Source organism: Falco rusticolus, chromosome 17 (assembly GCF_015220075.1).
Source record: "Falco rusticolus isolate bFalRus1 chromosome 17, bFalRus1.pri, whole genome shotgun sequence".
Lineage (NCBI taxonomy): Eukaryota > Metazoa > Chordata > Aves > Falconiformes > Falconidae > Falco > Falco rusticolus.
In genome coordinates this window covers 2724557-2752148 of record NC_051203.1, presented here as the reverse complement: position 1 = coordinate 2752148, position 27592 = coordinate 2724557, and the positions used below count along the sequence as shown (strand labels likewise).

General features: G+C 47.2%; 1 protein-coding gene across 6 annotated transcripts in view; it reads left to right on the top strand.

Annotated features, from left to right (window-relative positions):
• Positions 1-27592, top strand: part of ANKS1A (ankyrin repeat and sterile alpha motif domain containing 1A) — a 113917-nt gene that overhangs the window by 25609 nt on the left and 60716 nt on the right. For 4 of the 6 annotated variants that reach the window (XM_037410115.1, XM_037410117.1, XM_037410114.1 and 1 more), the window contains exons 2-11: positions 2562-2642; positions 3416-3572; positions 5470-5532; positions 11350-11646; positions 12315-12390; positions 12690-12791; positions 14118-14213; positions 14313-14509; positions 16361-16453; positions 20783-20900. In XM_037410115.1, coding sequence (XP_037266012.1) covers positions 2562-2642; positions 3416-3572; positions 5470-5532; positions 11350-11646; positions 12315-12390; positions 12690-12791; positions 14118-14213; positions 14313-14509; positions 16361-16453; positions 20783-20900 — 1280 coding nt within the window. The remainder of the gene's footprint in view (positions 1-2561; positions 2643-3415; positions 3573-5469; positions 5533-11349; positions 11647-12314; positions 12391-12689; positions 12792-14117; positions 14214-14312; positions 14510-16360; positions 16454-20782; positions 20901-27592) is intronic. The other 2 variants (XM_037410118.1, XM_037410116.1) reach the window with 1 other exon arrangement.

The following is a 27592-nucleotide window of genomic DNA, read 5'->3' as shown; positions in this document are numbered from 1 at the left end:
TCTCTTCTTGGATCCTTTTGGTCTGAACTTTTGGACAATTTGACCTTTCTTTGATAAAAGCTTTCTTTATTTGCCGGAATAAAAGGGCAAGGGGGAAGAAAGGACACAGCAGATTTTTATTTTTATTTTTTTTTATGTAGCTTAAAATCCCGGCAGTTGGTTTCCACGATACCCAGTGCTCGCTGTTGAACCAGCTCTGTCCTAGACTCCAATACTCTTCCTCCTCCGACTCCCTCAAGGAGGAGTTTACAGTGTTAACCAGAAGATTTCTGAAGCTTCTAGAAGTGTGTTTTCTCACAGGGAGACCGTGCTCCGATGGGGACGGATACCCTGGGCTCCGCTCCCAGGCTTGCTGCCGGCTAGGCAGGTTGCTCTGAGCAAGCACCTTGCTTTACGCCCATTATACCAGTAACCTTGGTTTTCCTTACTTCCTAACTTCAGCTGAAAGAAACGTTTGTGCTAAATGCTGCTGGGTTTTCATATATACACCCTGAAGCTTTTTGAGCTCAGCATCAAAACCCAGCTCTGTTTAATATGTAAAACCACTGAACTCTCTGGCTTCGGTCAGGTTAGCAGCCCGTGCGAGGCGATGCGCAGGTGCGGTGTTTAGAACTGCTCCAGACTACTCACAAGTCTTTCTGGCACTAGTTTTAACCATTAATTGCCACTTTAAATCCAGCAATAAATTATTTGGGCAACCACAGTGCACGAACCCACTGCCAAAAATAAACCAGAGCCGGAGAATTGCTCAGGTCCCCTCCGTGCTTCAGGACTGTTGCAGCTGGATGAGGTAGGGCATCTCCTGGACGCAATCCACCTGTGGTTTTTTTGGTGTCTCGTGTACCTTCTGGATGTAGTTCAAGCCATCATCTTGTGAATGATGTTAGTAGCCCTTGAAATGCTTTGCATGCCCGTATTGGTTTGCCGTTCGCTTCTGAAGTGCGGGATGGTGTGTGGGAATGCCTCTGGATAAGCCTTCTGATCCTTTGCAAATTGGATTTTGTGGCTCACTTGCCTGTCCTCTTGGATAAAGTTTCCCCTTAGCTGCCTCTCCTCTCGCGGAGCTCGTGCCTGTCTCAGGACTGCAAAGCCTTTTATAACGCTCTGCTGGATCAGCAGTCACTGGGAAGGGGGAGACTTTCCATTTCGGAGCGTGCTCCCAAATCCCTTCTGGAACGTGCTTGAGGGTGAGCGCGCTGCTCACTTCACTTCGGAATTTCCACTGGGTCTCCATGAGATGCCGGTTGGTTTGGTGCCTTTCCTGCCGCTTTTATGCGCTGTGGTGTGGAGTTTTTTCTGGCCAGGAGCCCTGTAGTAATGACTGTTATTTTAGAAAACCTAGTGACTGCTCGGGCTGCCTCTGTATTGTACAATGAGTCGTAGCGGTTACATGCTGGGGAGGAAATGAAATGATCAGGAAAAGCCTACTTTATAAAGAGTAACAGTCGACTTTATTTTAAACCAATTAAATCAGGGATTAGAGAGTGCTGTTAAGTTCTACCCCTGGTTAAAGAAAACAATGCAGGAAAATGCACTGTGTTAGCAAAAGCATGGTTGTCTTAGGCTTACAATAAATCCTGTATAATTCTTGAAAATATTAAGTTTAAAAGAGGCTGGTGTACAAGGAACGATGATGGATTGCAACGGAGCGGGCTGTCTTTCAATTTCCTTATTTTTTATAATAATATATATGGCTTTTATTAAGATTGATTTGAGTTCGCGTGCCCTTTCTAGGGGAAGGTGGTAGCACTGGTGAGGGGTGTTGGTAGGAACCAAACGCCTTGAAGAGCAAGCCCGAGAGCAGTGCCAGCTCCTTACACGTGCATTTCTCTGCTCTTTTAAATAGGACACCTTGCAGGGGTTAGAGGGAAGATTAATCCTCTACAGGGTTAATCCTTAAATCCTTGGTGTTTGACTTTTGAGAAAGGGAGGGAAGTTAGCAATATTCTCAGAAGCGCTGGGAGACCACCTACTCTTTCCTATCGACTGCCAGCAGCCGGCAGATGGAAACGATTTTTGGACAGTCAGAAGCCAGCGTGGAATCGCGCTGGTGACCCAGAGCAGGCTCTGTATCCCACGGTCTTTGACTTACACTCGTAGTAGTAACTCTTGCCGTGGAGGGAAGAGGCTTTCCCAGACCCATCGGAATTCTTCGGAGGGGTGTGAATTAGCGGTGGGTTGATGGTTTGCTGTCTCTTGCGGTTAACTTTTAATAGACACGTGTTCCTCTGAAGATGCTTTTTGGCAAGCGCATGTATGGCTGAAAGCTGTCTAGCAGCAGGAAGATGTGGGAGCTGGGATTTAAAACCGGGATGGTCTGATGAAGCGTAGAGTCGTGAATCCCTGTACCGGCTGTGTGCTTTGTGACACTAACCCCTCTGCTCGACACAGTGCTGTGCCGTCTCTTCTCTGTATTACTGCTTTTAACCACAGCTGTCCAGCCACTGGTTGGCTTCCAGATAACCAGCTTGGTGTGAGAACTCTGCCGCAAGTTGTCCTTGCCAGCTGTCTGTCTGTTTGGTGTATGCCTAAGTGTTCCCTGTACGTTTTCTGTCTTGCAGCATCTGGAGAGGGCCAAATGTGAACTGCGTTGACAGTACTGGATACACTCCACTGCACCATGCTGCTTTGAATGGTCATAAGTGAGTCATCTTATAATGCCTTTGATCATAGGGGATACTGTGTGCTTTCTGTGTAATTAATTCACCGGTCTGATGCTGTTTCCACTGAAAACGTGGTGATGGTGCAGCACTACACCATCTTCAGGACAAGAAGTGAAGAACATCAGTGCAGCAAAGCTATAGAGGTATTGGCTGCTGCACGGTAGGATCACACATCTCCCTAAAAATTGGGCAAAACATCGAGGTTTTCAACCACCTTTTTATTTATAAGCAATTTGGATACGATATAAAACATATTAAAGGTGGCTTCTCCAGTAACGGTCCTCTGCAGTCTGTCTGGTGTCCAATGTGTTTCTGTGCCTGCACCACTTAAAATTTGCTTTTGTGCATGTTACGATTTTAAGTAACTCCAGTCTTCGGTGTGGTAAATCTTGTATTGTTCATTGCTACTTAAGATACTGAGAAACTGAATAGACTTAATCTTTATTAATCTTCATTGTGCTGGTGCAATTCACTTTTCACCAGAGTGGCTTGTGGATGACTTCAGTCCCTGTTCAGCTCCATTAGTATGAAGGTAACCTAGATCTTTCCTGAGCTCATCTCAGCAGTCTGTAATATTTTAAATTTTTTTTTTTTCCTTGGGCAGCATTTAATAGGAATGCTTTAAAATCACATTTCAAGAGGATCTCTGAAATACTCCTGTTCAGGTTAACTTTTTGTGAAATACTTACTGCGGAATGTGAGCTGTGAAACAAGAACTGAATCTTACGGACTCAAGTTTCCTTCTGTTGCAGGGATGTCGTGGAAGTTCTGCTGAGGAACGACGCGCTAACCAACGTAGCAGACTGTAAAGGCTGTTACCCTCTTCACCTGGCAGCTTGGAAAGGAGATGCAGACATAGTGAAGCTCCTCATCCATCAAGGACCTTCGCATACTAAAGTGAATGAGCAGGTCTGCGTATTTTTCTCTAATATATCGTTGAATCGCTTCCCTCGGATGGAGAGAGACTACTTCAGCTGATTCCTGACCCTTCCCAAACTAGTAGCAATGGTTACGAAGTCCTGCTTGCTAATGGGATAAGAAGGGTGCTGCCTACAGCAATACCTCCAGTTAGTGGTTGCACGAGTAAGGTGTATATATATATATATATATGTTTATTTAGAGGTATATAAATACGAGAACCACTCAACACCTAGGAATTGGTCTCATGCTTTCGTACTGGGCTTCTAAAACTAACCCCTAGTTTTTCCTTTCAGTTGCTGGATAGCTGATGAGGTTTCTAGTTCTGTCAGAGGATACGTTGGCTCCCTTCTTTGGGAACTAATCAAAGCAGCTTTGTTTAGCCCTTGGCCACGCTCTCTTAGCTACTCTCCTGGCTTGTCTCTAGCACTTGCTCCAGTTAACCAATTTGTAAGTTGTAAGATAACTTTAACTCTGCTTGCCCCCAGATAAATCCCTAGCTTAATCTTAAAGAATTTTCTCAAGGAGGCAGGAAAAAAACATCTGGTGGATCTCTTCCCGTTGCCAGGCTGATAGGTTTGGGTCCAGGCTGCAGAGGGATTGATGTGAACGAGCTATTCTGTACAGCAGCCTCTGTGTCTGCTTTGGAGGGCTGGCTCCCGTGTAACTTCCCATGGAAGTCAGCAGCCTTACAATTCTGGGGAACTTCTGAAACACTACTGCTGGAAGACCCAAATATTTATTTTGTTTAAGAGTTCTGGATAAGGGAACTGGTTTCCTGCGTGAGGCCGGCTGAGCAGCGTTACTGAACCACGTATGAGCTGAGTGAGCTTGGGCAGACATGCAGTAATAACCAAATCAGATGGTTGAAGCTGTAGTAGCCCTTGGCAGGAATATCTAATGTCCCTGTGAATCAACTACTAAACCACTCCAGCTTTCATCTAGGAGGAGAGGATAAACCAAAATAAGTTTGCCTTGGTACCACGAGGCTAAAAATGTATGCTCGTTCAGAAGTTAACACGAGTAGGTCAGATACTCATGGCTCAAGTTTAGCAAAATCCGTCAAAGTCAAGATGAGCAGCGGGGAGCCGAGTTTCTGCTGTTTAATTTTGACTTGCCGTGTAGACTTTGTCAGAAGCTGAGGAGCAAACTCCCTTCAGAGTCAGGTTTAGGAGGCCTAATCCTGTTTCCAGCCATACTTTGAGGGGACCAGAGTGCCATGCTTAAGTGTTTTTTTTTGTTCCTCGGTATAAGATGGCTAGCTTGATGCGTCAGGCTGCTCCCAGGCTAAATGGTTGCTTCTAAAGCATCACGAAATGAAAAATATGGTGGTAATGCTGTTCACTACCACTCCTCAATGGAGCAGAAATAACTGAGAGTGGGTTTTAATGTCTTTGATAGTTTTCCAGCTTGGGGCTGTGGTTAATAATGTCTTCAGGCACAGCTGCAGGCATTCAGTCTGCTCAAATAAATTTGAGAAGTGTAGTTAGCTGTTTATAATCTATCTGATAAGAATTGACTGAGGGCTCTGAGTGTAAACTGCTCTGCCCCGAGCAGGACAGGTATAGGGGAAACCTCTGCAAAAGATTAAAAGCTTAGTGTAATCCTTCCAGGTAATGTTTCATTAATGTCTGTTTAGTAGGAACCTTTTTAAATGAGAGAAGTCAGCTGAATAGCCTGTGCTGCTTGTGTTTGGAGTCTTGTAAACGAAATGTTCAAGTTACAGGAATCGGCAGCTGGAATGGCTTCGGCTGTTAATAGCTTTGACTGGAACAAGATGCTGTGTTCTGTCATTTCCACCCCTTGGGAGTCACCCATTGCTTTGTTGCTATATCTCACCCATTTCATTATCACATTTTTTTTTTCTTTTTCCTCTTCCTTTTTGTAGAATGCTCTTGAGATCAAAGAACTCAAAAAGTACGGCCCCTTTGACCCATATATCAATGCCAAGGTGTGTACTTTGCTGTCAGCATTTCACTGCATCATTACTCCAAGCTGCACTCGCGTGCTTCCAGGTGCAATGTCATCCAGTTGCAGTAATACCCGTTCAGTTTGCAGCGGCTTGGGGAAAAGTAAAATGCGACCGTTTATTTACTGTGGGTTTCTTTCTTCAAAGCAGTTGTAGGAACATAATTTAAGGGAAGCTTTTCCTTATTTTCCTGGGGGCTCCTTCATTGCTTAGCCTTGTAGGACTCACGGTGATGGTCAGTTTGCTTGATTTGGCTGGATGACTTCCAAAAGGTAACGTTATTTCAATTAAAATGTTTCAGGTTTTGTTTCATGTGCTAATGTTGCTGATAAATGCAAAGAGAAGGAATTTTTTTTTTCCTGCTTAAACATGGATGCGTTTTCTCTGTGGGCTGTTTGGAGTGAATTTTCTTGCCTTTTCTCCAACAAAATGTGTAATGCTGTATTTGTCGTTTGAATGGACAGTTAATTCTTGTGGTGGTGGGGAGAAGGGAAGGCAGTAACGTTCATGCCTCCCTTTCCAAGTCCTTCATGTCCTGCTTATTGCATCAGTCTCTTTTTTTGATGTCAAGTCTGTTGTGTCGTCTGACCCTTCAGCCCTGGTCTTCTGTTCCTGTTTTCTTGCTTATTTTGCTCCTCTTGCTTTTAGCTGTTCTTGAGCTACAAAAAGGCATGACATCGGCACTTCCAATGCACTGAGGCTAGCAACTGAGGAAGCAGATAAGAAAGCTCCTGGTGGTGACCATTTTTCATTTTTATTTATAGCGAAGCTGCAGGCTGGTGATGGCATAATAGTCTGATGATTTATCATGAGATACTTCTGCTGTAAGCCACCGCGCCACAGTTGCTTCCAGCCAATTATTTTGGATCCAGCCATCCATGGCAGATTTTTGTCTCTCAAAGTTTACTTAAAACTTTCACTCTGCTTAATCTGCAGTACCTTAAAACCACACAAAGTTCCTGAGCTTGCGAACCACTGGGAATTATGTTTGTTTTTGCAGACTTCTATTTCAGGAAATACTCTAGTGCATACCTCTTTAAGCACAAATACATTTACATGAAGCTCATCTGTATTGGTGATTTTTACAAAAATCCAGATGGGAATTTTACAACAACAAATGTCTTTTGTGGGAACATCAGAGTCTAGCAGTTCGGTTGCCTGAAAGGAGCTTTCTAAAACATTGTCAATAACAGAGTAAAATCTTACACCCTCCAGCATTAAAATGTTGGATGAAGGAGGAATATAAAGATGAAATGTGCAGTGAGCTCACTTTCTTGAGGTTTTTTTTGTTTATGAAGTATTCTAATTTAGATTTTATATTTTTGATGAGTGTGTTATTTTAAACTCTCAGTTCAGTTTTCCAGATGGCTGTAGTGCTTTCAAGAACAAGGCTAGTGTTTTTGAAATCTTTGATTTGAAGGAGAGAGATACAACTTACACACAGTCTGCTAGGTTCATCACAAATTCTGACCAGCTTTCCACCAGTTTCTGAACAGGTTCGATGAAGAGCCTGTGGAATCATACCCGCCATGCAACCCTCGATGTTTTCTCAGTAGCCTGGCTGCAGGTGGGAGAACCACAAAAAGTCCAGGTGCAAAAAGTGTAAGAGTTTTTGCTTAGTTGGTGCTTCCAGCTTCTCAGCTCCCAGGCAGCATGGGGTGTCGTACAGAAGCAGTGGAAGTGAGATGTTACATTTTGGGCTATTTAGAAGAGGGGGAAAGCACTTGGATATGGCTGGACTGCAATTTAATATCCTGTTGAGGAAGAGATAAGAAAGCCAGAAGCTTCGTACTTTCCTAAAACTTAAAGAAATAGTTAACAGCTGCTTTTTATGCCCTTTCCCTTTCAACATAGGAGGTGCCTGCAATATGTTTGTTACAGGCCCGAAGGACTCCTGAAAAATAAACGATAGAAGCAAACTTAAGAGACGGAACAGCAACTCTGCTTCAGTAACTCCTGCTATCTCCAATTTGGTTGTTTAATTTACACGAAGGAACCAACCAGTTGAGCAGAGCCAAGGCAAGAAAAAGCTGTCACATAGCTCAGGTTTATGCACTGCGCAAACTACCTTTGTCTTTTTTAATTGGAAGCAAATGAATCATGCAGATTGGGTTTAAAGTGCTATAAATCTAAATGGGCTGCTGAGAAAAGTAGAAGCCTACCATCTGGAGTCTGCAAATGAAGCTGGGCAGCAAACCCACCCGCAGAGCTCCCGAAAGCTTGTCAGACATATGGGGATCACTTTATTTTTTTTTGCAACATGTTTGGCATTGTTGGGCACCTGTAGGAAGGAAGGAAGGGGGCTTGTTCATCCTTTGCTCCTGGCGGTGCCGTGTGGGTTACCGATGGGAATCCTGTGCTGCAAAAGGAGGGAAGGAGGTGGTACAATTACCACCAGCTCCAGCCAGCTCTTCTGGCCTGCTTTCTGCCCGAGGTTGTGATGTGCCTTGGGTGTCACCTCCTGGTGAAGTCTGGATTTTGCTTAATTCTTTTTTTCCTCTTTTATTTTGCCCTAGCTTTAACTGCAATTTCGTGGAGTGCGTGCCAGCAGGACATCCCTGTTCTGTGCTTTAGTATCAAATGTGTCACTGGAGCAGCAAAATAGCAGGTTTTTACTAGGGCAAGTCTCGGTTAGACGTGCATACACTGACAAAAATCGCACAAAGGTATCCTAGAAATAGGTTGGATGGGATCCAAGGGTCATGTAGCCTCTTTTCCCCAGCCCTGAGCAGGATCAGGTCCACCTAAACCATCCCTGGCCGGTGTTTGGCTAGCAGTTTCTCACAAACCTCGGGGAGGGAGAGCTCTGTAGTCTCTCTTGGCAATTTATTCGAGCATTCAAATCTTTGCAGGTTAGAAAGTTAGAAAACTTGCCCTTATTTAAACTAAGACTCCCTGTCTTCAATCGAATCCCTCTTATGGTGTGTTAGGAACAGGGGTGCAGACAGACGTCCTTTAAGGGCTGTAGAGTCTCCGTTGTAGCATCTGATGAGGAGCGTAAGGGCTGTGGTATGTGGTATCTAGTTACCAGGGCTTGAAAAAATTTGATGGAGCCCATATGAAAGCAGAGGCAGTTCTGCTTAGGTTCCTGTTCTGCAGGCTTGTAGGCAGGCATCCCACGAGCCCAGCTTCTCATTCCCAACTGTGAACCAGGGGGATGCTAGGGTTCCTGCCGGAATGCAGCCCCTGGGCCCTGTGGAGTGCTCTACTTTTCTAAGAAGTTCTGAAATTTGAACCCATACGCCTTCTGGCTGCTGGAAAGGAATTTTCTTTTTCCATTTCTGATAAATACGTATGTCTGAGGGCTCATGCTCATCGTTCAGGCTCCACTCTGGTTTGTGCTTGGAGAGGTGATGCGGGGAAGGGAGGCAAACTGCCTTGCCTGGGACGGATTTAGTATTCTTGGCTGCTCAAAACTCACCCAAAATGCAGGTAATAAAGACTTATGCAAAAGTGGGAGTTTCCAGCCTGCAGTCTGTGATGGGGAAAGACTTTCTGTAACGATTCATTCAGGGGAGTTTACCACCTGGTGATCTCTGTTGCAGGAAGAATGGGGATTTCACCCTAAGCATCAGAGCCCTGACCTGCTTAAGGAAAATTACGTTAAATTGCAACGAAGATGGGGGAAATCTGCAACAGTTATGTTGTTAAAAGATGTTGCAGTCCCGTTTCTGAGCCATCAGGCAGGTGTTTGGAGTCTCTGATGCTTTAAAGCACCCTTGATGGATATGGTCTCTGTGCCAGGGAGGGATGAGAGGGGACACAGTCCTAGCAGTGGAAATTCCCTGTAGCCAGGGCTAGTGTGGCATGAGCAGTGCTGTCTCCCATGGCTCTTCAGCAGATACCTGCGGCTCTGGCGGGGCTGGAGTTACCTACTCCTGCAAAAATTGGCAGTGAGCCTCCCTCGCGCTATGGAGCAGGCTGAGGGACTCGGTCTGGCTGTTAGGGGCTCACTGATCCCCGGGCTCCCTTCCCTGTCAAACGAGAAGAATGCGATTTCCCAACCTTTTAAACACCTGGAGACCAGCAGCTTAAGCTGATTGATAGTGTGATCTCTGTAGTTCTGTATTCTCTCCCCTTCTCACTCCGTATGTATATTTTATGTGCAGACTTCTTTATTCTACAGTAACTTCTGTCCACTTGTATGTGCCTTCCTTCATCCTGGCTGCGTCTGCCACTCCAAGTATAGAGCCTGTTGTTCGACTTTGAACTTCTGTGCTAACGGCGATGCTCTGCTTTCCTTACTTTCTTAAATACCTCGCTTTGCATGTGGCTGTTGCTGCTCCCTGCCGCAGTCTTCGCTTTTATACAACTTGCAGCTGCAAAGAGCCGCTCCGGAACTCCTGGCTTGCCTTGTGCTTTCCACGCGGCTGAAAAATGATGCAAATACCAGTGAAAAACAAACGGGAGCGTGCATGCCTGACTCCTGTAATCCTTAGAATACTTAACACTTTAATAGGATTAAAGTACTTGTAGGACAGAGCAAGTTTTGCTGCGTGGTTGTGAATTGGTGCAAAATACTGACTGGTCCTTCAAGCCGGTATCCAAAAAAAATGCATGTGCTTTCAAAGCAAAAAGGTATTTTGATCAAATTCAGTTTCTGAAGTAGTACCTCTAACTCCATCAGGACAATTCTGTTCCCTGTTTTGTTGTTTGGTTTTGTTTTTAATGGGAGCTGTTCTTAAAATGACACATTCAACCATGGTTCTTTCAGCTAAAGTTGAAGTGTGTAACAGTTTGTACTAAATTGGGGTTTTTTAGGTCAAATTTTTGGATAGCTATTTGGTCCTAAAATCCTTAAACCAAAATCCCTCTGTGTATAACACACAGTAGTAAAGCTAGAAACTTGAGGTGAATTTAAGTTGAAAAAAGGCTCTTCTAATTCTCACAATGTTCCTATTTTGCACCTGCAAGTGAAACGTTAGGTTGCTTGTTTTTCAATGCTTTTGCATTGCTGCTTTTTAACCTGACAGATGCTGCATGCATTAATTGGATCTGCCTTTCGCTGTGGAGGTGTTCTTGTGTTGCTTGAACATCTCTGCCTTCAGTTGACCTGAGACCTTGGCTCGTTAGTGGGGTGATCTAATTGCACTGCTTTCTAATACACAAACTGCATGTAACTTAATGCACCCTTTCTCTAAACGGCCAGCTTGTGGAGCCTCAGAATTGCGAAGGTGGAATGACTGTTATAATCAGGATAAGTAGGATTGGAAACAATTGAAGTTTAAATCTAAAATGACGACGATGAAGCTACAGCAGATAGAATTCATGCTGCGGTTTGCCTGTGGTATCTCGCATATAAATAAAAAAATATATGTATTTTATTTTTGTGGCAGCCCGAAATGTGGGATGCTGCCAACAAATAACAGACTTGCCTTCCCCAAGTGCTAGCAGGATTAATGGGAATCCAGATACAGCTCAACAGTCCCTTAAACTTTAGCGTGGTCCCTTGATTTTTGACCTCAGTGCTTTGAAAGCAGGCTATTCCGTATATAGCACCTGTTTCCCACAGAGCAGATTTCCCATATCTGAGTAAAGCTTATTGTTCTGAATGTTTTTGAAACTCTTCCTGGGTGGGTGGGCTGATGAGTTCACGAGGGGATGTCTGTGCCTGGTAAATGGCTAGCGAGATGGTGAAAACATTGCTCCAGGCTCAGTTTCGAACTAGGCTCTCTGCTTCCCAACTGCTTTTTTGTCTTGTTTTCGCATTTAAACTTCAATGGTTTGAGCGAGGCAATGGAGCAGCTTTGTTCTCCCCGGTTCTGACGTGCTCACATTTGTGACTCCCCCCCTCCCCAGAACAACGACAACGAGACGGCGCTGCACTGCGCCGCGCAGTACGGCCACACCGAGGTGGTGAAGGTCCTTCTGGAGGAGCTGACCGACCCCACCATGCGCAACAACAAGTTTGAGACTCCTCTGGACCTGGCTGCGCTCTATGGGAGGCTGGAAGTCGTGAAGATGCTCTTGAACGCTCACCCCAATCTTTTAAGCTGCAACACTAAGAAACATACTCCTCTGCACTTGGCAGCTAGAAACGGTCACAAAACTGTAGTCCACGTCCTCCTGGATGCTGGCATGGATAGCAACTATCAGGTATCGAGCGGGTCTGTGTGGGAGGGACTGGTTTGAGCGCTGGAGGATGGAGAAGCCCATGTGGTCACGCTCTGCCCAACCTTGCTCCCAGCGGGATCGTTTATGAAAGATGAGCGATAGCTTTGGTCTCCTCTGGGCTGTTTGTTCAGCTCTCGGTTGCTCTGGGAAGCTGCTCGGAGGGATACTGGTGCTGTGCATGCTTCACGCCTGCTTGGTGGTTGAGAGAGCCCCAGACACACAGCGAGGGAGGAGGACAAGCCCGTTCGCCGAAGCTGTTCTGCCCTGCAGTACCATGAGCTCTTGATAGCGGCGGAGGCAAATTGTCTCTCTTCCTATCAAGCCACTTGTGAAGATGCTGTTTTCACAGCAATAGCTTCTATGTGGTGGTCTTGTCTTTCTTTTTCAGGACACGACCTCTTGCTAAGCTGTAGAAAGTCCTTTCTTGGTCTCTAACCTGGGCCTGCATGTCTCTCTGGAGACCATCCCCATTTTCCATTCCAAATTCTCAGCTTTGTAATAATTTTTATTGTCTGTCCTCGGTTGTAGATACTGTTGCCCACACTTTGTATATGATGCCGTTTGCTTACTGCTTCTGTAACCTTCTAAACATGCCTCCATCACCATTCCCCACTGTCTGGCTTCATGCTATTTTTCCATTTAATTTGCAGACTGAAAAAGGCAGTGCTTTGCACGAAGCTGCTTTGTTTGGCAAGACTGATGTGGTACAAATATTGCTGGCTGCAGGTGAGAGTGATCCCCTTTTGAAGCAATAGCGTGGCGATCCCTTCATCCAGAACTCGAGGAAACCCCTTTAGAGAGCAGTGTGTTTCCCCAACCAGCGATCAAAGTTCCTCGGGGAGGGTCATAGCAGAGGATATCTCCAGGTGTTTGGCTTTAGGTCTGCCTCTCTAAAGCATTTTTTAGCTCCCCCCACAGTGATGATCACAAATGTAAGATCTGAGCTTGTTGAAAGACATGGACTTGCACACCGTTTAAAAAAAAAATAAATCTTGCTTTTGCCTTCTCTGCACCTATTGCCGCAGGTATTGACGTGAACATAAAGGATAACAGAGGCCTGACAGCCCTGGATATTGTGAGGGAGCTTCCCTCTCAGAAAAGCCAACACATAGCAGCTCTTATCGAAGGTCAGTGATGTAGCTCTGTGTGCGGGGCAGGAGGGAGAAGTTTCGGGTGCTGATGATGCCAGTGCAGGATTTTGTTCTCCAGCCCTGGAAGGTGCTGAAAGCGAAGCAGCTTCAGGTCAGGTCCCTCCGTGAGGATCTTACAGGTGTTGCTGATGAAGGAATGATGCTTAAATGCTCTGGTGAGCTGTCTCTAGACCAAATGTTTGCAGGGAGACTTCTTGGGGGGGGGGGGGGGGATTTAGGGGGATTAGCTCCTTTGCTGGAGGAGTGTGGCATGACTTTTACAGTTTAAATGGGCTTAATTGAGCTTTGTTTAACTCACTGGAGAAGTTAATTAAAATTAAAGATAGCCTAAATCTGCTTGCAGAATTCAAAGTAATGGCTTTAGAAACGGTTTTGGATTAACTATCCTTTATGTATGTGTCTGTGTAGGCAAATAGTCGTCTGTGGATCTTACATCCTCCTCCTCACTTCATTGTGAAGCTTGGGCATGGATTTTGCCCATGAGATGTACAGAAAGGCCTTGATTACTTGTGGTTTATGAAGGAGCTTGGCCCATTGCGTCTGTCCAAGTTAGGGAATGAAATGTGGCATCGTAGCTAAATTCCTACCTTGTAATTATGCTGTCTCAATTTCCTCTCAGCTGTGGGGAAAAGATCAGAAGCGTATGCAACTGGTGTGCATTATTCATGCTTCGCGTTTGGGAGCTTTACAGGTTCAAAGCACTTTGCAGACTTTTAATTAAAACTTTGCCTGTGAGGCTGGTAGGTAGTATCTCTATTCTGAAATTGGAGATAAAGATGGGCTTTAAAACTGAGGTTCTTGCAGGTAAATGCTCTTAGTTTGCTCCTGTAGGTGAGCTAGCTGTGTGAGATGTTGATGTCTGGCTTAATTAGTCTAAACTTAATGTTTCTGGCTTTGCCTGTGGTTTGGGGACCAGAGCTAGACTTGTTTATTCTGCCTTATGACTCCAGAAGACCAGACTGCATCTCTGCTTAGTGATGTAGCTTGTGTCTATAGCATGAAGTAATCTGCTCCATGATGTTGTGTACATACAGGAGCTTTGCAGCGTTCTGATTAAAGACTCTGTAAAAGTTCAAAGCGCCATCCTTAACCTTGTGCATGTGATTAAAGAGGCCGCCGGCTTCTATTTTGAGATCTGAGCTGCAAGTTTTAATAATGTACTTCAGTTATATATATATTTTTTTTTAAGGCTTAATAAGCTGACAGTTGGCCTTCCATCCACGAGGGAGGAAGCGCCATATGCTGAAAAGGACATAAAACTAGATTGACATCAACTGACCCTGTCGCCCCACCTCCCTGCAGATTACACGGTTGGGAAGAAGAGTGTCAAAGCTGCGGAGAAGACTGTTCAAGCACCGCTTGTTCCAGCCGCTGATCCCGTGTGCCGGATATCTCAGGGTAGGCTTCCATGGCACCAGCGATGCTCTTCCAGCAAACGCTGGCTTCCCAAGGGGAGAAGCCCCAAGCGATGTACCTGTGTGTCTCCCGCTCTCGCAGGTGATGTGGAGAAAGCAGTTACGGAACTGATCATCGACTTTGAAGTCAACCCAGAAGAGGAGAGTCCATATGAAGCTTTATACAATGCCACGTCCTGCCACTCCCTGGACAGCCTTGCCAGCGGGAGATCTTCAGATCGAGAATCGGTGAATAAGGAAGCGGAATCAACCGGTCTCAAAGCAGCAGGAGTCAGGCCTGTATGTAGCTGTGTGGGCTCCTCTCTGCTTGCCTTAGGATAGGTAACTTAGCTCAGTTCTCATGATTTTGCAGCAGGCTGCCCATCCCCCAGCTTGAGGAAATTTTTAACCCCGTCCCTGACATTGATTAAAGCAGGCAGGTACCTCTCCTTTTTCACGGGCCTGATCACAGAACCTCTCTTGTGTTGCCCACAAGTAGCTACTTCTCCCTGCTGAACTTTTGCCAAGTGTTGCATCCTTCTGTTTTCTGGCAGTTAAATACCGGTGCCTGTGAATTTTAGTTTGTCAGGACATTGCGCTTAGCTGAAGGTCACCTTCTTGTCTAGAAGAAAGCTTTGGAAACTTGTGTGTGGAGCATTTTTCTCATCTGTCTTGCCTTTTGCTTTGCCCAAGAGAAGGCTCTCGAGGAATTACCTTTTAAGAATATCCTGTTGGAAACCAGGCAGTGGAAACATTTTTTTTCTGTATTACTTGCAGAGGTCTGTAGAGGGTACTCAAGGCTTTACAAGGCAACGCAAAGCTCCTGGAACTGACTTCAAAGTCTTCCTCACCTTCTGTTAGTTGCACCTGCTGCCCCGTTAGCAACCAATGGCAACACTGCTGTGGGGCAGATGGGATGCTGGCCTTGCAGCATGCTGTGTCAGCTTCAGGGTTTGTTTTCTGCTTGGTTTTACAAAGCCTGGTCCGTGGATGTGTTTTTGGACAAAAGGCAGCAACAAACAATTAAACTGCTGGTGGTACTGTAACCGTGCTTCCTCCCTGTCTGCAAAGAGGTGCATTGTTTTCCCTGTATTATTAGCAAATACAGTAGAAATGAGACAAAAGCTTTACAAGACGGGCGTTTCGTCCAGATCGCTCATTCAGATGTGCTGTCCTGTTATGGACTAAATCTTGGTGGCTTATATCCGTCTGTGTGCTGTCCTGTGCTGATGGTGTTTGGTGTGAAATAAGCTCAGCTCTGTCACAGATAAGAAAAGACGAGAGGCTGAACTGCAGTGGGAAGGGAGAGGAAAGAGGGACATGCTCCAGGAGCTCGCTGGGGCTTCTCCCAAGGCTTGCTTGGGACTTTTGGAATGAGTTGTTCCTCGGCCGTCTTTTCCTGTGCCGTTAGATGGAGCTGTTGGAGGGCAGGAGATGACCTAGAGAGATGGTTTTTTAGCTCTGTATGGTGACAAGGCAGCAGTTCTAAGAGCCCACAGGCAATCTTGGGATAGTTCAATCTTGGGATAGTTGAGGAATGCAGTGCAGCACTGTCCCTTGATCCGTAGGGTTTTCTGCTGTAAAAGGTGCCTCTGGGATCACTACTGTTACAGTTTCATTAAGACACAAGCAGTGGGTCTTCCCTTTCTCCCCGTTCGCACGAGTTCATTGCTGACGTTCGCTGTGTGATGCTGTGCCATTGAGGTTACCGCTCTGGGTCGGACTGAACTGGCCCAAGGAAGGAAGCAGCAAACCTGTGTGAACAGCACCTTCCACCTGAGCGGTTTTATGCTCCCAAAATCTAGTCAGTGCTCACGTGGGTCTGAGGTGCCCTTGTCCAGCATAACGCAGCCCACCCACTTCTGCTCCGCAGCAGTAATCACCAGCATCCCATCCACAGGGCATCTGCAGAAGGGGCTCTCTGCCTGCGTAGGTGTCCTGCTGGGGAGGAGGAAGAGGAGGAGGAGGAGGAGGAAAGGCAGCAACCACTGCCAGGCTCTGTGCTGTTGGGACTGAACTTCTCCTCCACCCCGAGTAATTAGAGGAGGTCCCTGCCATGCGGCACGCACAGCGGTGTGGGCGTAGTGTTGGTGGAAGCAGGAGGGGACGTGCTTTAACACAGCGCAGCTGACAGTGGTCTTTAAACTGCAGAGAGAACGTCCACCCCCGCCTGCCAAGCCACCGCCCGATGAAGAGGAGGAGCAGCATGTGGAGAAGAAGATAGGCCATGGTGCTTCCTGTGAGGTACGTGGGACTTGATCTGGGGTGTTCTCTATAGGAGTGTGGCTTAAAGATCAGTTTTAATAATTTGGGAGGAGCCAGCTATGATATTACATCCCTTGCAAGTCAGGCTGTGAATGCAAAGTCTTCTTTCACTCCAGCATTGCTGCTGTCACTTGCCATGGGAACTTCCTTTGTGCGGTTCTTCCAGGGCACCTCCGTGCTGACCTCCAGCCTTACACTTCCTAAGGGAATTCTCAGCCAAGAATAGGAAGGATTTTTCTGAATCACGTTGTGATGTGGACTGTTGCCCACTTGTAATGATCCCACCAAATGCATCTTCGCTGGAGACTGAAACCCAGAGGGCCCTTAGTTCCTGCTTCCTCTGAGCTTCCAGCTGCCGAGGAGATGCGTGGGCTTGTGGGTCCCACTGATGTAAACAGGGATCAGGGGCTTGAATTCAGCCAAGGATCTGGCCCAGCATCTGTTAAAGTTGTCTTCTGCAGAGGTTGAGGCAAGTGGGCTGCTTTTTGGTGAAACCAAAGCTCTCCTGTTCTGCGTTGTTCCTCCTGCGCTTCCTCTTGCTCTTTTGTGTTCACTTGCTTATGGACCTCTGTGAGAGCTGTCTGGGGGGTGTGTGTGAAACCACAAATGCGTCTTGGCAACTTCTGCTGGCACCCAGGAAAATGTTTAAAGCAAAACCAAATCTTGTGGATATCCTTGCCTTTCCAAATGCAGTAGGTTGTGTGTAAAACCAGTGGCGTGCATCGGAACAGGCTCCCGTTCACCAGCAGCTTGGCTTTGAATGTGTTGACTCTGAAGTTCCTACACGGCATAAATGTGATCTGTTTTCTGAAGTATGTCAGCTCTACCGCAGACATGAGTAAAACAGTATTTGCTTTAATAGAGCCGCCTTTTGAGAGAGAGAGTAAAGCTCCAAATGGTGCATAAACAGGAAAACTGAAACGTGAAATTGCAGACTGATCTCTCCGCTGCTGTTAAAATGGCTTTGCAGTGTGTGATGGCTGGTCCTGTGGCTGGTGCTCAGCAGAGGAGAGCTGGGTAGCAGGTCACAGCATAATTGGAAAGCAGAGCTTGTTTATGATAACAAACACGAGGGAGGGAAACGTGCATGGGCTGCTCCTGCTGAGTTATCTTGCCATATTTAATTATAAAACACCTGCTGTGGTGTCCTGCCGTTAATGGCTTTGGAAACATGATCCAAGGTTCCAATCAGGATCCATGATTAAAAGAAATCTTGCTGGCAAATAGACTCGTATGCAAAGTGACTTGCTGGGGAGATCTTGATTTGCAACCAATTTCATCGGTGTCGCTGACAGATTGTGTCGCTGCCTGGAAATGACCTTCTAGATGTACCGATAAGGCAGGTTTGGGTCTGGTTCTTGTTCTTTGCTGCTTCTGGGGTGCTCTGCTTTGCTGAGCATCGCTCATTTCATTTCTCTTGCCCAGTATTTATCATTTGGGTACATGTTCTCTCTGGGTTGGGCAGGCGTGGACAGGAATATGCTTAGGGCATGCTGTAAACATCTCGGAGCAGCATCCTGATCCGCCATCCTCCAGACCTGCTCTCGCGTTAGAGCCAGGACAGTTAGTCATTGAATATTCTGGGGTTGGGCCAAACTCTAGTTTCAAAAGTAGTCTTTTTATTCCATTGCCAAGCTGGGGCTATCTGTCAAAACAGATGTGCATAAACAAGAAACTTTTAATTCTCATGATGGAAAAACGTTAGTACAAACAGGCGAAAAAGAGCTGATTGTTTGGAGGTGCTTGAGTGCCTTCTTTCACTATCTGCAGAAACCTTCTGGGTTTGCAGCTGAATAAGTGTCTGCATTGTCAAATTAAACTTCAATTTAATTTGTTTACTACTCCTCTCCGAAAGGGAAGTGCAGATGAAAGACGAGGCGCCATGATTGTGCCAGCAGTTCGGTTTGCAGCTCTGGGGAGGGAGGAGAGACAAAAGAGACGAGTTACCCTTTAAAAAGTCTTTCAAAGGCCACGACTGTGGATTAAGTACACGCCAAAGAGCACGCTTGTTATTAACATCATCTTATTTTGGGGTTTTGCTAATAGGGAACATTTATACATGCTGACCAACATGTGTAAATAAATGATAGATGACTTGGAAGAAAAATTGATTTGATTTTGTTGCTCCTGGTTGCAGAGCCTACAGAGCAAGCCCAGTTTCCCAGCAAACAGTGGTTTTCATTTGGAGTGAATTCGAACCTGAAACTCTGTTTAAAGCTTGGGGGGATGAGAGCTGGAGAAAATAAAGTGTACCCAGGCCTGTAAACGGACGCATAAAAGTTTACAAAGCGCAAGCTGGGAATTGTGTGCCGCTAGGGAGCTGCTGCCTGAATGCATTCAGTGCATTTGGAAGAGGTCAGCACCATCGTTAGCGTCTGCAGGAGTCTTAGGAGTACACTGCTGCCTGGCTTGAGGTCCAGGCTTCAACTGTTACGACAGGCTGCTGCTGTGCAGTATTTTTCCAAGTTCTCTGGCGAGAGCCTGTCACCTACTGTTATGGTCTGATGTTTTTGTGCCACCATCTGGTCGGAAGTTTATTTCCTTAATTTGCTCGTTATGAGCTCCTTCACCTGAAAAGGAGCAGGTCTGCCTGACGGCGCGTGTTGGAAGCAGGTAGAATAAATACTTTCTTTGCCGGACATGGCCCATTTCCTCCCATTGAGAAAGCTGATTTAAAAGCCACTTGAGGTTGCACGGACGTAGGAATCCAGTCTGTGCTGCTGACTTCTGGGGGTGTCTCTGAGCCTCCAGAAGCTTCCAGAGGGCCTGACTAGATCGCAGTCAGGTAGGTACCTCTTTGCCCTTGCAGCAACCCTGATGCTCTCACCTTGGGGAAGAGGTGGGAGGCGGTGCTTAGGCTGCTGTCTAGACGGTGGCAGTTAGAGGAGCCTGCGAGCAGTAAGAGAGCCCTCCTTGGGGGGACGTTTTGTTCAGACCTGTTCTTCCCCGTCTTGGCAGCAGGTAGGGATCACCTGCTTTCTGCCGTGGTTTGACCCAGCCATGGTTGGATCAACCTGCCGGGGTCTAGCCAGGAGATGGTGCTGAAAGGCAGCTGACCATGTAGGCAGGGTGCCTTGAAGCCCGGTTTAGCCCCATTAGCACTGGGGTTTAGCCCCATTAGCACTGGGGTGGCACGCCTGGTGCTCTAAGGATTGTGCCTTGAAGACCAGTTTAGCCCAGTCAGCACTGGGATGCATTTGGTGCTCTAAGGACAGTGCCTTGAAGCCCAGTTTAGCCCCGTCAGCACTGGGATGCATCTGGTGCTCTAAGGACGGTGCCTTGAAGCCCAGTTTAGCCCCGTCAGCACTGGGATGCATCTGGTGCTCTAAGGACGGTGCCTTGAAGCCCAGTTTAGCCCCGTCAGCACTGGGATGCATCTGGTGCTCTAAGGACAGTGCCTTGAAGCCCAGTTTAGCCCCGTCAGCACTGGGATGCATCTGGTGCTCTAAGGACGGTGCCTTGAAGCCCAGTTTAGCCCCGTCAGCACTGGGATGGCACGCCTGGTGCTCTAAGGACGGTGCCTTGAAGCCCAGTTCAGCCCCGTCAGCACTGGGATGGCACGCCTGGTGCTCGAAAGATGTCAAATGCCCGTCGTCCTTGGCGCTGAGGTGGACCAACACGTGTGAGTCTGCAGCCAGACTCATGTGGATCCTGCAGCAAGCCCGCATCCCAGCACATGGATGGTGGCGTTCCAGAGCAGCTTGCTGGAGCATCTGCCAATATTCCTGACTCTAATCAGAGGCTTTTTGGGATTTAAATGAGCACAATCGCTGTTGCACATCCTGAGGTTAAACTGTGTTTATACAGTATTGCCTGAGGGCTCTTTAGTCCTAAATCTGCTTGTGCATCCTGAGGTTAGGAATGCTGGATCCGAGACTGCAGAGAAGGTGGAGAGATTTGGGCTTTTTTTTTTTTTTTTCCCCAGCCACATCCTAATAGGGCCAGCAACTAAATACTGAATGACGATGCAAATTCCAATAGCAACAGTAAGTCTGAGTTGGGATGAACAGGAATAACGGTCTCAGCTCTTTTCCCCCCTCCAGGCTGTCTGCAGACCTTGCACAGTGAATCAGTTGGTCGGTGCTAGAAAGCTGTCAGCAACCTGAAATACTAGAAAATAAAGGGGGTTTGGGTGGTTTTTGGAGGGGCAGGGGGGGAGGACTATTGCATTTTGGATCGCACTCGGCGGTGAAGGTGTTGCCTCTGCCAATTCCTTGCTTAAACCATGGCATAAAGAGGCCTTGTGCTTTATTGCTGGGATAAATAGCATTGCTTTGTGGAGAGCTACATTATGCTGTTTTTCATTAGGCCCCTGTTGCACGAGGAAAGAGCAGGGGAAGTGGAGCTGAGGAAGAGGAACACCCTTACGAGCTGTTGCTTACAGCAGAAACGAAAAAGCCGGTGGCACTGGATAGGAAAACAAAAGGTAAGTGACCATCCAAAACATGGAGCTGTTTGCTTAGATGCATTTAAGGAAAATATAGAGGGCAGAGAGAAACTGGAACAATTAAACTCTTTGGGTGGGGCAGCTGGGGTCTGGATTGCAATTGTTTTGTTTCCCGGTAATCTTCACTTTTTATAAAAAGGAGAGAGCTAAATGTTCCTGTACAAAGTGTACACGGAGGAAGGGCAACTCTGCTATTTTGACAACTAAGAGATTATGAGGACCTACTCTGTTAACTTAGGAAATAAGCCGATCTTGGGCACGGTCAAGTGAGTGCAGAGGGGTGGAAGGCTGTGGTGTTGTTACAAGGGAGAGGAACCCATGGGAGCCTTTACGTGAGCCGTATTCTCCACCCAGCTGAACTTGAGGACCTGCTGGTGTTGCATGTTGATATCAGCAGAAGATTGGCCCTGATCTTAAAACCAACATCCCAGTGTGTATTAAAGCTAATTTGAGATGTAAACTAACAAAGGAGGAAAACAAACACGTAGAGCAAGCCCCTTTTCTAGAACATGCTGAAAATCTGCTCTGTACCAGGTTAAGTATCGAACTAGGCTCTCTTCTCCCAGAGGAACTGTTGTGCTTTACCAGGGGTCTGGGAACACCTTGTCTCTTGTGTTTGGCTCTTGCTGGGCTTTTTGGCTTTCCTTCAACAACAACAACCACCACAAAAGATTTGTTTAGAGGGAAAAACATTTCTTGCTTTATTCAAAAGTCCTGAGCAGGATTTTGGAAGGTTTTAGTTGGGATTCGAAACCTGGAAACCGTCTGGCTTTAAGGATGGACAGAGGATAATGAGGACTCGGTGTGATGTCTCACTGACTGCCCTGTAAGACCTGCAGCTTTTTTTTTTTTTCTTTTTTTTTCCCCTTCTTGCAGCATGATAGCTTTTGTTCCTTGAGCCCTGCCGTGCTCCTAGCTTGTGCAGGGTGGCACAAGAGGTCATTATTTTCCCACCAGCGTTTGCCAAAGCCACTTGCTGCCGGAGGCCAAGTTAGGATGCTTTTCAGGTTGGTGCTTTGGGGTCTCAGCCAGGAGTAGTCCTTGGGTGACAGCTATGGAGCCAGCAGCTTTCAGGCACAGCTTTTCAGCGTGCAGCTATTGCTGATTATTCAGGTGCGAGCTATTCCTGACTGCTTGGCTCCTTTCTCTGCCTACCGTGTCTAGGTTTGATTAATGTGTGTAAAGGTGGGTCCTAACTATGTGTCAGACGAAAATAAAATCTCACAGGAATGCATTTGCTTGTTCTTGATGTAGATCTCTTCCCCTGAACGCGTCGGTACTGCAAACGGTCTAAACCCCGTTTCACAGAGGTTGCAGGGAGCATCTTTAGCCTACTAAGGATCCGGAGCAGAGTCCTGTCTTAACATCCAGCTGGAAAGATAAGAGCTGTGACTTCAGGGTGTGCAGTCTGTGGCAAGTGTTACTGGGTTTGTAACAAGCGCGGAGCCCTTTCCGCTGTTGCAGCAGGAGAAATCCAAGGATGCAGTTGAGTTTTCTCATCTTCCAGGTCTTGCCCACGCTTCTAAACGCAGTTACCACTGCATCTAATGCAGCGGAGCCTTCAATCCGGTGGAGGTGGAGAGCTGCTCCACCCGGGAAGGGGTCCAGCCGATGTATTTCTCATTTCTTGCGTTTCTTCCGCTTGCCGGGGCCATATCCCATCGCTCTTCGTGGTGCACCTGGAGAAAAAGACACACGATTGTTTGTCCCCCTTCTCCAGAGGGTCCCAGCTGTTTTCCAAAAGGTCTTGGCGTGATCCCTGTGGCACAACCGCATGTGTGGCAGTGTCCCCAGCTGGCAGCTCTCCCCACACTGCAGGAGCAGCTGAGCTTTGACAGGGCCCCCTGTCATCCTTCACCTGCTGTTTGTCCTCCCGGGGACTTCAGGCTTCATGATGCCAGTAGGAAATGAGACACTGACTACATTTCTTTTTTGTTTAGCACGATTTTTCTGGTCTGTGGTGTTCATCCTTGCTTTCTGTCACAGCGTTACAGGTTGTTCCTTTCTGCACGTGAGGTTGATAACTGCTCTGGAAGGGTGGATCAGCTTTGAAATCTGCTTTATTGCACTGGGAACAAAAGAAAATGGTTCCAGCTTTCCCAGCAGTTGGGGTCAGATACCAGAAGGGCACGTGGAAGCAGACGTAGCTAAGTATGAAATGTGAGGTATATGTGGGCGTGGGGGGAAAAGATGCGTTTAGGGAGCAGCAGAGTCGTTTTGGCAAAAAGTTAAACAAGGGCTGAGTGAGGGACTGAAGCCTTAATTGAGGTGTTGGAGAATTTTCCCAGCTCTGGATCAGACGGGTCCTGGAGCATCAAAGGCAGCAGCTCAATCCCAAGACAAGGAGCAGGCTGCAGGGTGGCTTTGAATTACTTCTTGGCCCTTGTTCTGAGAGGCTGGGCTTCTAGATGTTACTTGATGAGTTCTGGAGGAGCCTTTGGTCAGCAGAGAAGGACTCTGATTCTCGCGGGCTATTGAGAAGGACTTTCCAGGGCAGCTGGAAAGCTGAATTTCAGGCATGCTGTGTTTAATGGTGCCTTTCATATGTGATAGCTGCCTTTGTTCCTCTTGCTGCAAGTTGTCTTGTATCCAGTGACTAGATGAATGTGGTATTATCCGCCTGGCTTTGGTTGCCTTTTGTGTATGTTACAGCAGTTTGCTGTCACATGCTGGAGCACTGGGAAAAGTTGGCCTGATGTTGCGGGCAGAGTATCAGAAGTGGTTTAAGCCAAATGCTTTCCCATCCCCTTTGGTAAGGAAACTACGTGCAATCGCCTGCATGAGGTCGGGTCATTCAGACCTTGTAACAGGACTTGTAAATAGGCCAAGAGTGGTGAACTCTGTGTGGACTGACCGGAGGAGACCGTTCCACTCCTGCTGCGTTTGGAGAGACCTGATGGAGGATGAAGGCAGAAAATGCTTCTGAGCTTTGTCTGTCTTGCCTCTCAGGAGAATCCTCCACAAGTGCTGTCAGCAGTAACCGGCTGCAGGTAGGACTGACTCGGTTCCTTCTGAGAGTTATTAAAACTGGTACTTGTTGAGGTTCTGCTGTGCTGCTTCCATGGGAAGCCCAGCCTGAAGTCCCTGCTTCGCCCTTCCTCCTGCTCGCGTTTTTCTTACGGTTATTCTGGTTCAACCAGATGTATGACTGTGCTCTAAACCAGGGCGCTGAAATGAGGCAACGATGAAAGACAACACATGCTGCAGAGAGATTTAAAGAAAATAGCTTTTCAGAGAGCCGCAGAAACAGTGGGATGGATATCGTTACAGGGAATCCGTGGGGACGCATGGGTATGGCAGACAAAGGCTGGAAGAGGCAGAGACTTCTTGGTTTGCCGTGAGATGGATGATAGTGTAAACCACAGCCTACGTGCCCTCCCTTGGTTTTGTGGCTGGGGGACAGACCCCTTCCCGTGTCTCGGGTCCAAGCCTGCATTTCTGCTGTCACGATGTATTTAGAAGCTTCTGTGCAGAGTGAAATGAACAAACTCTCTAAGCAACCAGAGCAGTGTTTTATTGCCCTTTCCTAAAAGGGGAATAGGGGAGGGAGTAGAAAAAGAGCACAAGCTCAGGTGGCTTTTGGAGGACAAACTGCCCAAAGTGACCGAGTTTGAGGCTAATACAGGAGCGTACTGTACACGTCTGGATTTCGCATGCAGCACCTCGCTGCATAGATGAGCCTTTCATCCCATCAACATCAAGAAATTTCAGTTTTACTGCAGTTGAAGGTTATTTTCGCACCTCTATAGCAGCACCCTAAGGGACCCTTTCCTCCTCTGGCCGCCTGTGCCACAGGAGATAGTTGCACGCTCCTCACTTGACAAATTCTGGTGTGATGTAGCACAGGGAGCCTTTTCTATATGAAAGGTAGAGGCTGGTGTGTGCCCTTGCTACTTCTGAGGCTGGGGAGCTTGAGCAAAAAGCAGCTGCAGTAACAGCTTCATTCTCCTAATCCAGGGGCATGAAAGAAATCCTGTTGATGATATATACGGAAAGAAATTCAGTCGAGACAGGGCAGTTGCAGCTTCGTGTTATGAGTTTAGGGAAGCGCTTCGTATCTGGAATCATCAGGCAGCTGGCAGGGAAGCTCTTAATTGAATCCTCCCTGGGAAGCAGACGGTCTGTGCCTGGGCAGGCGCTCCTGTTCCCATTAGGTGTTGGAAAAAATCTCTCCCGTTGCTGAAACCTGCAGTGGGCATTGGCTGAAAAAGTCAAGACCAGATATCTGTGCTTGGGTGTAAAATCAGCTCGGGGAGCTGGGCAGAAGCCCCTCTGTTAAGGATGACTCCCTTTCTGAGTTAAAAGGTGTAGCTGGAGGAGGATGCTTTGAATGCAGCAGATGGATGGAACTGGGGTGTCTCTGCTTCTCTGGCAGCTAAGTATTATTTTCTCCTTCTCCAAATTCACGATACCCTTGAAAAATGAGTGGTGTTCCTCTTTGTGCCATGAGAAAAGTGATCGGCACATCAGCTGAATCGCGTCAGTGACCTATCCCAGAAAGGTATGTCTTCCCGGGATGGCCGGGGGTTGTTCTGGTCTCTCCACGACCATCCTGAGGCACCTGTAGTTGAAACCCCAGGAGGTAAAACCTGGGGAGCCCTCAGCGTTCCTGCAGTGTGCACCTCAATGACAAAAAGGAGCGAGATGACCCTTTCCTTCCTACATCAGTTCTCCCTGCAGCTTTCAGGGCCCGCTCTGAAACGTCTCCTTCAAGATGTTCCTCGCATCTTCTGAGCAAGGGCTCCTTTCCTTGCTTCAGCCCTTCCTCCTCTGGCAGCTCCCTTGCATTTCGAAGTCCTTGGTCGGCTGGAGAATGAATGGGTGGCTGTGATTTCTGTGCAACAGGAGCCCTTTTGTGAGGCTCTGGAACTGGATTTGGAGCACTTTGTTCTGGCTGGACTCAAGTGTTCCAGCACGTGGCATAAACTTTCACCAGCCGCCTCTCTGCCTTCAGCAGAAATGTCAGGAAAGGTTAAGCCGAGGCACGGAAGAATTGATATCCAAAGAAGGAAAGGTTTGAGAAGAAAGGCTGTTGATTTTGCAAAAGCTTTGTCCTCCCCATCAGGTTAACGTGACTGTCCTGTCAGTGCTGTGTCCCCCTTAGCGGCTCAGTAGCTTTTTCTTACTAATACGGGTCTGTCCTAGGAATGCAGCATGTCTGATCGCTTCTGAGGTTTCTCTCCAGCATTACAGCATCATAACTTTAGGCAAAGTAACTGACCGTAGTCTGGTCTTGGGATGTTCTGCCAGGGTGCTGCTGTTGGCTCTCTGCAAGCAGCGTTAGGAATGATGCTGGTGACACCACCTGCCCCCGGGAGATATGCCTCCCCCTTGGCAAATTCAGAACTTGTGGTGAATGTGCCCATGCAAGATAATCAACAACTACTTCATTGTCCCGGAATCTTTTAACTCGCAGGATCCAGGATGAACTAAGCCCTTGCATCACTTGAGCCCAGCGAGCAGCGAGCTCTGCGGGCGCGCTGCCCTGGCAGTCAACCTCCGTTCAGGCTTTGGCTGTTCCTGACTCAGCTGCCAAGGGAGCAAGCTGCTTTTAGCATTTCTGTGCAGTAAACACATGCCTGTGAGAGGGACTAGCTGGGCTCGTCCAACACGGGGCATATGAGACCCCGGGCTCTGAAGCGGCGTGCAAAGACAAATGACTTAATTCCGTCCTTTCCTGCCTCATTTCTGGTGCGAGGACAGACCACAAAACCAGATGGGTGTTAGTGTTTGAGAACGACCTGGTCGAGGTTAGCGCTGGAAAGGATGCTCGGGGGGAAGGAGTTGATCACACTGTTGTTGCTAATAGGCTGCTTTTAGTTCAAGATAAGTAAATTCATTAGTGTGTTGTGCCTCACTGAGATGAGGATTCCTTTGCCTTGGCTTCCGAGAGCTGCTGTCTTGCAAAGCAGGCGATTTCCTCTTCACATCTAAACATCCTCCTTGCGTTTCAGAGCCAGGTTATCGGGGTGCTTTGCTCTGGTGTTCCTTTGCAGTGGCGTTTTGCAGTCCTCGGACTGAAGAGTGTTTCCTCGGCAGTAAATGGAAGCGGTTAAAATTGGTCAAACAGTTATGTGCGGGCGTAGGAATCCTTTGTAAACAGAAATTTTATTTCTTAGCTTTCCAAAATTCTGCTTTGACAGTTCCAGCGCCCATTCACATGTGACCCGGGTGAGTACGCGTGTGTCTGTGTACACACTTGGCAATTGGGATCAGTCAATTATTCATGATTTATGCAGGACCCTGGTACCTGATATTAAAGACGTTGGTGCAGGAGTGGCTGAGGAGCCGTGTCATGTTTCTGGGACAGCCGGTACTCCTCGCAGCTCACTGCGTTAGTAGATCAGACCATTCCGTGTTGAGCCGTTGCTTGCAAGAGAAGAGACTTTTTGATGAAGTTTGTTTTTTTGGGTTTTTTTGTTGTTGTTTTTTTTTTTTTAATTGCATCAACTGTTTATTTCTCTCCCCTGAGTAAAGAGGAGAGGTTAGACTGGGAAACCGCTAGGGAGGAAAGCAGTGGGTTTTTTTTGGGGAATGGATTTTGGAACTTGCAGGTTGATTACGGTCCAGCAGCTTTCCCACCCTGCGGCTCGTGCCAAGAGCAGGGAGCGCTGCTCTAAATAACACTTTGGCCTTTATGGAAATGTATCAGATGTTCCAGGAGCCTCTGT